The sequence below is a fragment of the Oncorhynchus mykiss genome, chromosome 29, assembly GCF_057628025.1.
Source record: "Oncorhynchus mykiss isolate SJ-2025 chromosome 29, ASM5762802v1, whole genome shotgun sequence".
Classification (NCBI taxonomy): domain Eukaryota; kingdom Metazoa; phylum Chordata; class Actinopteri; order Salmoniformes; family Salmonidae; genus Oncorhynchus; species Oncorhynchus mykiss.
The window spans coordinates 43,649,402-43,661,635 of NC_143050.1; the positions used below are offsets into that span (position 1 = coordinate 43,649,402).

Here is a 12,234-nt window from a genome sequence, read left to right on the forward strand (position 1 = left end):
AGTTAGGGAGGTATATCACCTGTTGTGCAGCGAGAGCATGCTCCTCAAACAGTGGTTGATGCATGGAGTCAAATAAGTGTTTATTTCTCATCTGCTCATATTAAGCACAGCTCCGCTATAACACCGAAGTAGCCTACCAGGCATAATTGGAAAAATAGACCGGCGGGAAAGCTTGTGGCCTCGAGTTTGTTATTCTAAATCAAAACAAATTTGACATATTAGTAAAACTGAGAATAGTCTGATTAGTTGGATGGGTGAAAATATGATGAGATTACAGCTGTGCAGCCTGAGGCGAGGAACAGAGCGCAAGCTTTTTTGCAACTTTTTCAAATCATTAATAGCCTATCGCATAATTTAGCCCATATATATTTGGATTTCTAAGACATTCTAAGGTTTGTATCATTCACAACTAAAATGGCCAAATGACTCTGGTGTATAGGGCCTGTTTCAAATGATTTTACTTTTACGCTCAACAAAGCCATTCAGCTAAATGCATTTTTCTTCACATCATAATGTTTCTTTAGATCTGGATCCCAGGAGGTCTACCCCGGGAGATGGTAATAGAGGGGAGGTAAGTGAGGCGACGTTGGCTCCCTCTGCTGGGAATACGGGAGCTGGGCACCTGACACGGACAGCTCTAAGTGGAGGTAATTAGAGGAAAGTGCCAACCAGCCGTGGAGCCCAAATAAAATGAGCATGGTGGCACACCGTGAGAGAGTATGACACCAAGCCACAGTAGAGAAGGACCGAGCCAAACCTAAGTGATTTTCTTTGTTTATTTTCTGTCTTAGTAAAGTTGTTTTTGCGGACTAAAGCCTCCCGGTCTCTGTGTCAATCTCTGTACACTCAACCCAACACCCCACGGTTTACCACACCTGACTAAAATAAATAATGGATTTATTGTGATAGTGTATATTACATTGATTTATTACGCTTTTTTAAATGTAGATGTTCCAAAGGCACGCATCAGCGGCTTGTATGCAGCTTGTATGCATGGAGGCCTGGATTGTCGGTCAATTATCGTAAGACCGGCAGTCTTTTGCATGACAATAAATGGCTTTCATGACCGCCACAGTCCTAGTTATGGCTTTTCAACCTCCCCGAATCGTGGATTCAGAGCTATCTACTTAAGAATGTTTTCTTTAATGGAAGCTTATCTAATGTCAACATGTAATGTGTGGTGTATCGCAGGGCAGCTCTCTAGGCCCTCTACTCTTTTATATTTTTACCAATGATCTGCCACTGGCATTAAACAAAGACTGTGTGTCTATGTATGCTGATGATTCAACCCTACACGCATCAGCAACCACAGCTAATGAAGCCACTGAAACCATTGACAACGAGTTGCAGTCGGTTTTGGAATGGTTGGCCGGAAATAAACAGGTCCTAAACATCTCTAAAACTAAGAGCATTGTAATTGGTACAAATCATTCCTTAAGTGCTAGACCTCAGCTGAATCTGGTACTGAATGGTGTGGCTGTTGAAAAAGTTGAGAAAACTAAATTACTTAGTGTTACCTTATATTGTAAACTGTCATGGTCAAAAAACAAATAGATTCAATGGTTGTAAAGAGGGGGAGAGGTATGTCTGTGATAAAGAGATGTTCTACTTTTTCTGACACAACACTCCACAAAGCAACTCCTGCAGGCTCTAATTTATGTTGATTACTGTCCAGTCATATGGTCAAGTGATGCAAAGAAGGACCTAGTTAAGCTGCAGCTGGCCCAGAACAGAGCTGTACATTTAGCTCTTTATTGTAATCAAAGGGATAATATCAATACTATGCATGCCAGTCTCTCTTGGCTAAGAGTTGAGGAAAGACTAAGTGCATCAGTTCTTGTTTTTATAAGACACATACATTTTTTTAGAAATTCCTAATTGTTTGCATAGTCAACTTACACACAGCACTGTCTTTTTATTTATGTGTCAGACCCCAGTAAGACTAGCTGTCACCATTGGGGTTGGGTAATAGGGATCCTAATCAAATAAATACAAAATTGAAGGGTTGTAGAGGTTATCGTATTGTCTCACCAGGTCGCACATTCAACTAGAGACTAACTGTTTCATGCAATTGTTTTCACTTAAGAAATACTGCTCCAAATATCCTAGTTAGATGTCAAATTGTGCGACTTGGCAAAAACTTCCAAATTAATGTCAGATTTCTTGAGTTAACTTAGAAAGTGTATACTGGCTACCGCATCTCAAAATGGACACGGTGCTATTGTATATTCAGTTTAATAGAACTTGTTAACATACAAATGACATTATTTTCATCTTATCATGGGTCACATGTGAGGTGTGTATATCTAATATATGCTTAGCTATAGGATAAATATTAATCCACTATACTACACAATGTACATAGTCATTGAACACTGGTCACTAATAATGTTTACGTACTGTTTTACCCAATTTCTATGTACAATTGAAGTCGGACGTTTACATACACTTAGGTTGGAGTCATTGAAGCTCATTTTTAACCACTCCACAAATTTCTTATTAACTTCTTGTTGACAGGGGGAAGTATTTTCACGTCCGGATGAAAATGCATGCCCAAATTCAACTGCCTGCTACTCATCCCCAGAAGATAATATATGCATAGTATTAGTAGATTTGGATATAAAACACTCTGAAGTTTCTAAATCTGTTTGAATAATGTCTGTGAGTATAACAGAACTTATTTAACAGGCGAAACCTCGAGGACAAACCATTCCGATTTTTTTTTGAGGTCACTCTTTTTTCAATGTGTTTTCATTGGGAATCCAGATTTCTAAGGGACCTTCTTGCAGTTCCTTATTGCTTCCACTGGATGTCAATAGTCTTTAGAAATTGGTTGAGGTTATTCCTTTGTGTAATGAAGAAGTACGGCCATCTTTGAACGAGGGTCACTTGAAGTGTACTGTTAGATAGAGGCGCGTGACCAGAAAGCATGCTTCAGTTTTTCTTCCTGTACTGAACACAGATCATCCCGTCTTCAATTGTATCGATTATTTACGTAAAAAAATATCTAAAGTTGTATTACAAAGTAGTTTGAAATGTTTTGGCAAAGTTTACAGGTAACTTTGAGATATTTTGTAGTCACGTTGAGCAAGTTGGAATCTGTGTTTTTCTGGATCAAACGCGCCAAATAAATGGACATTTTGGATATATATCGACGGAATTATTCAAACAAAAGGACCATTTGTGATGTTTATGGGACATATTTTAAGTGCCAACAAAAGAAGCTCGTCAAAGGTAAGACATTAACTATATTTTTATTTCTGCGTTTTGTGTCGCGCCTGCAGGGTTGAAATATGGTTTCTCTCTTTGTTTACTATGGTGCTATCCTCAGATAATGGCATCGTTTGCTTTCGCCGAAAAGCCTTTTTGAAATCTGACATGTTGGCTGGATTCACAACAAGTGTAGCTTTAACTTGCTATCTTGCATGTGTGATTTAATGAAAGTTTGATTTTTATAGTAATTTATTTGAATTTGGGGCTCTGCATTTTCCCTGGCCTCTCCCAGAGAGGTTTTAACAAACTATAGTTTTGGCAAGTCGGTTACATTGTGCATGACACAAGTAATTTATCCAACAATTGTTTACAGACAGATTATTTCACTTATACACTGCTCAAACTATACACTAAAATACACTAAAATAACACATCCTAGATCTGAATTAATTAAATATTCTTATTAAATACTTTTTTCTTTACAGAGTTGAATGTGCTGACAACAAAATCACACAAAAATTATCAATGGAAATCAAATTTATCAACCCATGGAGGTCTGGATTTGGAGTCACACTCAAAACTAAAGTGGAAAACCATACTACAGGCTGATCCAACTTTGATGTAATGTCCTTAAAACAAGTCAAAATGAGGCTCAGTAGTGTGTGTGGCCTCCACGTGCTTGTATGACCTCCCTACAACGCCTGGGCATGCTCCTGATGAGGTGGCGGATGGTCTCCTCAGGGATCTCCTCCCAGACCTGGACTAAAGCATCCAGTCTGTGGTGCAACGTGGCGTTGGTGGATGGAGCGAGACATGATGCCCCAGATGTGCTCAATTGGATTCAGGTCTGGGGAACGAGCGGGCCAGTCCATAGCATCAATGCCTTCCTCTTGCAGGAACTGCTGACACACTCCAGCCACATGAGGTCTAGCATAGTCTTGCATTAGGAGGAGCCCAGGGCCAACCGCACCAGCATATGGTCTCACAAGGGGTCTGAGGATCTCATCTCGGTACCTAATGGCAGTCAGGCTACCTCTGTGCTGGAGGATGTTGCAGGCAGCAGAACGTTCTCCACGGCGTCTCCAGACTCTGTCACGTCAGTCTCATGTGCTCAGTGTGAACCTGCTTTCATCTGTGAAGAGCACAGGGCGCCAGTGGCGAATTTGCCGATCTTGGTGTTCTCTGGCAAATGCCAAACGTCCTGCACGGTGTTGGGCTGTAAGCACAACCCCCACCTGTGGACGTCGGGCCCTCTTACCACCCTCATGGAGTCTGTTTCTGACCGTTTGAGCAGACACATGCGCATTTGTGGCCTGCTGGAGGTCATTTTGCAGGGCTCTGGCAGTGCTCCTCCTGCTCCTCCTTGCACTAAGGCGGAGGTAGCGGTCCTGTTGCTGGGTTGTTGCCCTCCTATGGCCTCCTCCACATCTCCTGATGTACTGGCCTGTCTCCTGATAGCGCCTCCATGCTCTGGACACTACGCTGACAAACACAGCAAACCTTCTTGCCACAGCTCGCATTGATGTGCCATCCTGGATGAGCTGCACCACCTGAGCGGGTTGTGTGGGTTGTAGACTCCGTCTCATGCTACCACTAGAGTGAAAGCACCGCCAGCATTCAAAAGTGACCAAAACATCAGCCAGGAAGCATAGGAACTGAGAAGTGGTCTGTGGTCACCACCTGCAGAACCACTCCTTTATTGGGGGTGTCTTGCTAATTGCCTATAATTTCCACCTGTTGTCTATTCCATTTGCACAACAGCATGTGACATTTATTGTCAATCAGTGTTGCTTCCTAAGTGGACAGTTTGATTTCACAGAAGTGTGGTTGACTTGGAGTTACATTGTGTTATAAATTTTTTTGAGCGGTGTATTTCACTGTATCACAAATCCAGTGGGTCAGAAGTTCACATAGACTAAGTTGACTGTGCCTTTAAACAGCTTGGAAAATTCCATAAAATGTCATGGCTTTAGAAGCTTCTGATAGTCTAATTGACATAATTTGAGTCAATTGGAGGTGTACCTGTGGATGTATTTCAAGGCCAACCTTCAAACTCAGTGCCTCTTTGCTTGACATCATGGGAAAATCAAAAGAAATCAGCCAAGACCTCAGAATTTTTTTTGTAGACCTCCACAAGTCTGGTACATCCTTGGGAGCAATTTTCCAATGCCTGAAGGTACCACGTTCATCTGTACAAACAATAGTACGCAAGTTTAAACACCATGGGACCACATAGCTGTCATACTGCTCAGGAAGGGGATGCATTCTGTCTCCTAGAGATGAACGTACTGAGAAAAGTGCAAATCAATCCCAGAACAACAGCAAAGGACCTTGTGAAGATGCTCTGTCAGGAGGAATGGGCCAAAATTCATCCAAATTATTGTGGGACGCTTGTGGAAGTCTACCCGAAATGTTTGACCCAAGTGAAACAATTTAAAGGCAATGCTACCAAATACTAATTGAGTGTATGTAAACTTCTGACCCACTGGGAATGTGATGAATTAAATAAAAGCTGAAATAAATCATTCTCTACTATTATTCTGACATTTCACATTCTTAAAATAAAATGGCGATCCTAACTGACCTAGGACAGGGAATTTTTACTCGGATTAAATGTCAGGAATTGTGAAAAACTGAGTTTAAATGTATTTGGCTAAGATGTATGCAAACTTCCGACTTCAACTGTATATACTGTATTCTAGTCATGGCTCATCCTATATAACTACTGCTGTACACACAAATATGTATTTAAATATATTACTGCACTGTTGGAGCCCCGATATACAAGCATTTTGCTACACCTGCAATAACATCTGCAGATCTGTGTACGCGACCAATAAACTGCCATTGATTGATTGAGAAGACTCTTATATAGACTCTTATTTGCCTATACATCATAGGTTGAATGAATAATGTCACACCCTGATCTGGTCACCTGTCCTTCTGACTGTCTCCACCCCCTCGAGGTGTCGCTTATTATCCCCGGTGTATCCCCTGTGTTTCCTGTCTCTCTGTGCCACTTCGTCTTGTTTGCCAAGTCAACCAGCGTTTTTACTTGCTCCTATTTTTCCCAGTCTCTGTTTGTCTCTAGTCCTCCTGGTTTCGACCCTTGCCTGTCCTGACTCCGAACCCGCCTGCCTGACCACTCTGCCTGTTCTGACTACCAGCCTGCCTGTCCTGACTCCGAACCCGCCTGCCTGACCACTCTGCCTGTTCTGACTACCAGCCTGCCTGTCCTGACTCCGAACCCGCCTGCCTGACCACTCTGCCTGTTCTGACTACCAGCCTGCCTGTCCTGACTCCGAACCCGCCTGCCTGACCACTCTGCCTGTTTTGACTACCAGCCTGCCTATCCCCTTGTACTGTTTTTGGACTCGGATCTGGTTTCTGACCCCTGCCTCGCCTGACCTCAAGACTGCCTATCGTCTGGTACTGTTTGGACTCTGACCTGGTTTAATAAATATCGGAGCTCTACCATCTGCCTCCTGTGTCTGCATTTGGGTCTTGCTTCGTGCCCTTATAACATACGATCATTAAAAAGCTATAAACAGGGTGGTGAAATGCACTCTGGTAGTTTTTATTGTACAAGATAGTTGACTTAAAAACCATAGTATGTGTACAAGAGAGCGTGTATGTGTGTTTGCCTCATGCATGTGTGTGTGTGCGTGCGTGCATGCATGTGTGTGTGTGTGTGTGTGTGTGTGTGTGCGTGGATGCACGTGTGTGACAGAGACGTGAAGATGTGTATGGCATGACACAAAAGCATGCTTAAGCTTTTCTGTTCTGGATCTTGCTGAAGAAAGTAAATATGGTCCACTGGTGCCATATTTCTTAAAGCGACCTAAATACCTAACCTTTTACTCTCTCACTTTAATCTAAATATGGGATCCACTATGTCCTACTTACACATTTGGCTAACTAACCAACTGCAGTAAAGAGGGATTCCTTCCGATTCTAGCCTGTAGGGAAAAAGAGGTAGGTGGGGCTATATGTGTTTGAGACGTGGCCCTGCCCTGACTGTATGGCAGCATCACCCAAACTCTTGACGATGTGCTGATTATTTGAATTGGCTATGTAGTGCTCGGGCAAAAACCAAAATGTGCACCCCTTGGAGTCCTTAGGACCGAGGTTTGGAAAATGCTGCTGTATGGTATATGATATGGCGAAAGAGGCTCCCAAAAATTGTGTTAAGGTGTGACAGGGTCATCAATTAAAGGAACAGGGGATGCTACGAACGTGATACACGCCCCAGTCCCATGGGTAAGCAAGGAGATATGGATGCTAAGATTAACACAAAGACCAAGTGGCAGAGAGAGGTTTCTGCATCTGAACAAAGGGCACCATATCTGTGACTTATTCCCTACAACATTTCTCATTTCATACAAGCATGGGCACTTACAGTGGGGCAAAAAAGTATTTAGTCAGCCACCAATTGTGCAAGTTCTCCCACTTAAAAAGATGAGAGGCCTGTAATTTTCATCATAGGTACACTTCAACTATGACAGACAAAATGAGGGGCAAAAATTCCAGAAAATCACATTGTAGGATTTTTTATGAATTTATTTGCAAATTCTGGTGGAAAATAAGTATTTGGTCAATAACAAAAGTTTATCTCAATACTTTGTTATATACCCTTTGTTGGCAATGACAGAGATCAAACGTTTTCTGTAAGTCTTCACAAGGTTTTCACACACTGTTGCTGGTATTTTGGCCCATTCCTCCATGCAGATCTCCTCTAGAGCAGTGATGTTTTGGGGCTGTTACTGGGCAACACAGACTTTCAACTCCCTCCAAAGATTTTCTATGGGGTTGAGATCTGTAGACTGGCTAGGCCACTCCAGGACCATGAAATGCTTCTTACAAAGCCACTCCTTCGTTGCCCGGGCCGTGTGTTTGGGATCATTGTCATGCTGAAAGACCCAGCCACGTTTCATCTTCAATGCCCTTGCTGATGGAAGGAGAATTTCACTCAAAATCTCACGATACATGGCCCCATTCATTCTTTCCTTTACACGGACCAGTCGTCCTGGTCCCTTTGCAGAAAAACAGCCCCAAAGCATGATGTTTCCACCCCCATGCTTCACAGTAGGTATGGTGTTCTTTGGATGCAACTTAGCATTCTTTGTCCCCCAAACACGACGAGTTGAGTTTTTACCAAAAAGTTATATTTTGGTTTCATCTGACCATATGACATTCTCCCAATCTTCTTCTGAATCATCCAAATGCTCTCTAGCAAACTTCAGACGGGCCTGGACATGTACTGGCTTAAGCAGGGGGACATGTCTGGAGGATTTGAGTCCCTGGCGGCGTAGTGTGTTACTGATGGTAGGCTTTGTTACTTTGGTCCCAGCTCTCTGCAGGTCATTCACTAGGTCCCCCCCGTGTGGTTCTGGGATTTTTGCTCACCGCTCTTGTGATCATTTTGACCCCACGGGGTGAGAGCTTGCATGGAGCCCAGATCGAGGGAGATTATCAGTGGTCTTGTATGTCTTCCATTTCCTAATAATTGCTCCCACAGTTGATTTCTTCAAACCAAGCTGCTTACCTATTGCAGATTCAGTCTTCCCAGCCTGGTGCAGGTCTACAATTTTGTTTCTGGTGTCCTTTGACAGCTCTTTGGTCTTGGCCATAGTGGAGTTTGGAGTGTGACTGTTTGAGGTTGTGGACAGGTGTCTTTTATACTGATAACAAGTTCAAACAGGTGCCATTAATACAGGTAACGAGTGGAGGACAGAGGAGCCTCTTAAAGAAGAAGTTACAGGTCTGTGAGAGCCAGAAATCTTGCTTGTTTGTAGGTGACCAAATACTTATTTTCCACCATAATTTGCAAATAAATTCATAAAAAATCCTACAATGTGATTTTCTGGATTTTTTTCTTCTCATTTTGTCTGTCATAGTTGAAGTGTACAGGCCTCTCTCATATTTTTAAGTGGGAGAACTTGCAGAATTGGTGGCTGACTAAATACCTTTTTGCCCCACTGTACATAGATGCACCTAAAAAAAAAAACATCTCCTCTCCTCTCCACTCCCCCCCCCCACCCCCACTCCAAGGCCTTCTCCCGCTGTATACTCACAGTAACAGCCTTGTTTCCAGTAGTACCCAGGGAAACAGTCGTCACACTTGGGCCCCGTAGTGCCATCTTTACACTGGCAGAAGCCTGTCCCATTACACCGGTCATGGACAGAACCCATCTGGTTACAGTTACACTCTGGTGAGAGAGGAGGGAGGGGGAGACGAGAACGAGAGAAAGGACATGTTAGAAAATATATTTATTTAATTTGGTGTGTGCTTGCATGAGTGCATGAGACGCACACACACACACTCTCTCCCTGCGTTCTCTCTCTCCTTTTCTCTCTGCTCTGTATTGATTCGGTGCCAGTCTCAGTGTGCCAGTAGCCTGGCAGGTGAGCTAATGGGGCCTCATTTGTGCTGACTCCAAGGCCTGGTCCCTGCCCCCCCCCCCCCCCCCCCCCCCCCCCGCTCACCTGCAGATGGACTACATCAACACCACAGTCAACTCCAGAATCCACAGTCAACTCCAGGCTACCCTGGGGTGGCAGGGTAGTCTAGTGGTTAGAGTGTTGGACTAGTAACCGGAAGGTTGCAAGTTCAAACCCCCGAGCTGACAATGTCATTCTGCCCTTGAACAGGCAGTTAACCCACTGTTTCTAGGCTGTCATTGACAATAAGAATAAATAGTCAGTGATTTTCTACTGTCTTTATCTGTTTTGTTGTTCTTTTTTCCGCGCAGTATCGGTTGGAGATGGAAATGCTGATCTTTCTAAACTGCATGGTTGATCAATGATGCCTTGGTGAATCAACATCACACGCTTTGTTTGTTTACACACAATGCCTCATGACTATTCTTCAGTAAATGCACACGCACGCACGCACACGCACACACACACACACACACACACACACACACACACACACACACACACAGAGTGACTGACCGATGCAGACACCCTCATCATCCAGTTCAGCTGAGTTATTTCTGAAGTAGCCCAGTCTGCAGTGCTGGCAGTTCTGTCCTCTTGTATTGTGCTTGCAGCTGACACACGTTACGATGTTCAGGTAGTCTATGTAGCTGCAGCGGTTAGAGTGGCCGTAGCACTCACAGTCTGAGAGGAGAGAGAAGAGTTAAAGAATGGTTTGAGAATGGTTATGGGATGGTTAGAGTACAGTAGTGACATTGGAGGGGAGAGAGAAGAGTTAAAGAATGGTTTGAGAATGGTTATGGGATGGTTAGAGTACAGTAGTGACATTGGAGGGGAGAGAGAAGAGTTAGTGTTGTTAACAGTGGGACATAGGACAGTGTTTCCCAACTCCACTCCTCGAGTACCCCCAACAGTTTTAGTAAACAGTTAGAGTAGGTTTAGGATATTAACAATTTAGGAAGGCTTCAAATATCTTAACGTCAGGCAATCTGAGTCAATTAATCGATAATGAGTGCTTTCATCATTGTAGAAAGAGAGAGAGATCCTTCCTGCGATCATCTTTGCTGAGGTTTGTACCTAATTAAGGTTTTATTAAGCTTCAGAAGTCAGCTGCAGTGTGTGTGCGCTGCAAGGCATCGCTGTCCTCTAAGGAGGCGTTTACCAGGCATGTTTATGCAAATACACATTTAAATGCACACTAAAAAGTTGGCGTTTAGCTGTTTAATTAGCCATCACATTATTAATTTATTATTGTTTGGTTGATGACACTGAAATATTTATGGGCTGTTTTGAGAGGGGAGAACTGCGAACTGAGAAGTCAAATAAAACGTGCACACACACTTGCACAGACTCACATAAAATGCTTCTCTCAGTGATAAAAGATGGGTTAGGTGAGAAACATTACTCAGTAATTCAATATAAATGCCAAATTACACCACAGACGGGAGAGAGGGAGAATGGGGCATTGTTCCACAAATGCAGGAAAAGTCAAGATGGGACTTCATGGAAGGCCGTAAATAAAATATTGTAACTAGGGAGAGGCTCTTATTTTGAAGATTCCGTATGCCTATATTAATTGACATTCAAAATAGGGATGAATAATATTTCTGTCACACATTAGGAGAAGTGTTGGACAGGGAGCAAATGGACCTGTTTGAATGGTGACAAATAGTGATTAGCAATGACTAGATAGTGACCGTGGATACAACATAGTGACAGAGATTAAGACATGTAGATGCTTACCTTGTGAGCCAAACAACACCAACACGATGAGGAGGGATGATCGAGTCAGACAGAAGAAACAATGAAAAGGAAGACAACAAAGACACGCAGAGAAAAGGAATCTTTTCACAGTTTTTGCCACTGATCTGGTCATTCAGACAGTGAAAATGTCTTCAATGCTACTCAACTAACTCTCTACTCTACTAACTCTCTACCCTACAATCTACTCCTCTAAATATCTACTCTACTAACTGATGGCCACTTACTAAACAAGATTCCATGCCGGATGATGCTTCAGTCTCCTGTACTCATCCCTAGTCACTCCACTGCTAGCTACTATTGTTCTGTGTCTTACCTTTGAAATCATCATATATGATCCCATACAACTGTCTGGCCTGGGGCTCTCCTCCTGAGATCAAGAGCTTGAGAATCCCTTCAGGAGATGAAGGAATCATTGTTTTAGAAGGGTTTCCTGGATCCAACCTGAATCTGCAACCCAGCACAACATGCAAACAGCCCATGCTAGAGCACAACAATGTAGCCTATGGGCTACCTATTGCAGCTGCATATTTTTGAGAAGTTGTTCCATAGAGATATAATTATAGAGAGGCTGATGTTATACAGCCCTAATGTCCTGGGAATGGAACAGTTTGTCGCCAATCTTGCTTGGCAGTTCAAAGCCAGCTAGTTTTATCTCTATGGGTTGGTCATCATCTAGATATAGTAAGGACATGGCTTGGGAGTAAGGTAACCACATTTAAAATACCCACATGAGGGACAACAGAATTATGTTGTGGGACAGTGTAGCCTACATGAATACAAAATGTTGGCAGCATTCTTCACGTTTTACTGGTGAAA

The 12,234-nt window shown here is 43.0% G+C and overlaps 1 protein-coding gene across 4 annotated transcripts in view; it reads right to left on the reverse strand.

Annotated features, from left to right (window-relative positions):
- Nucleotides 1-12,234, reverse strand: part of LOC110509506 (netrin-G2) — a 153,254-nt gene that overhangs the window by 13,033 nt on the left and 127,987 nt on the right. For 3 of the 4 annotated variants that reach the window (XM_090227290.1, XM_090227289.1, XM_090227292.1), the window contains 3 exons: nucleotides 11,732-11,809; nucleotides 10,171-10,338; nucleotides 9,288-9,422 (listed from right to left, as the gene is read on the reverse strand). In XM_090227290.1, coding sequence (XP_090083416.1) covers nucleotides 9,288-9,422; nucleotides 10,171-10,338; nucleotides 11,732-11,809 — 381 coding nt within the window. The remainder of the gene's footprint in view (nucleotides 1-9,287; nucleotides 9,423-10,170; nucleotides 10,339-11,731; nucleotides 11,810-12,234) is intronic. The other variant, XM_090227291.1, reaches the window with a different exon arrangement.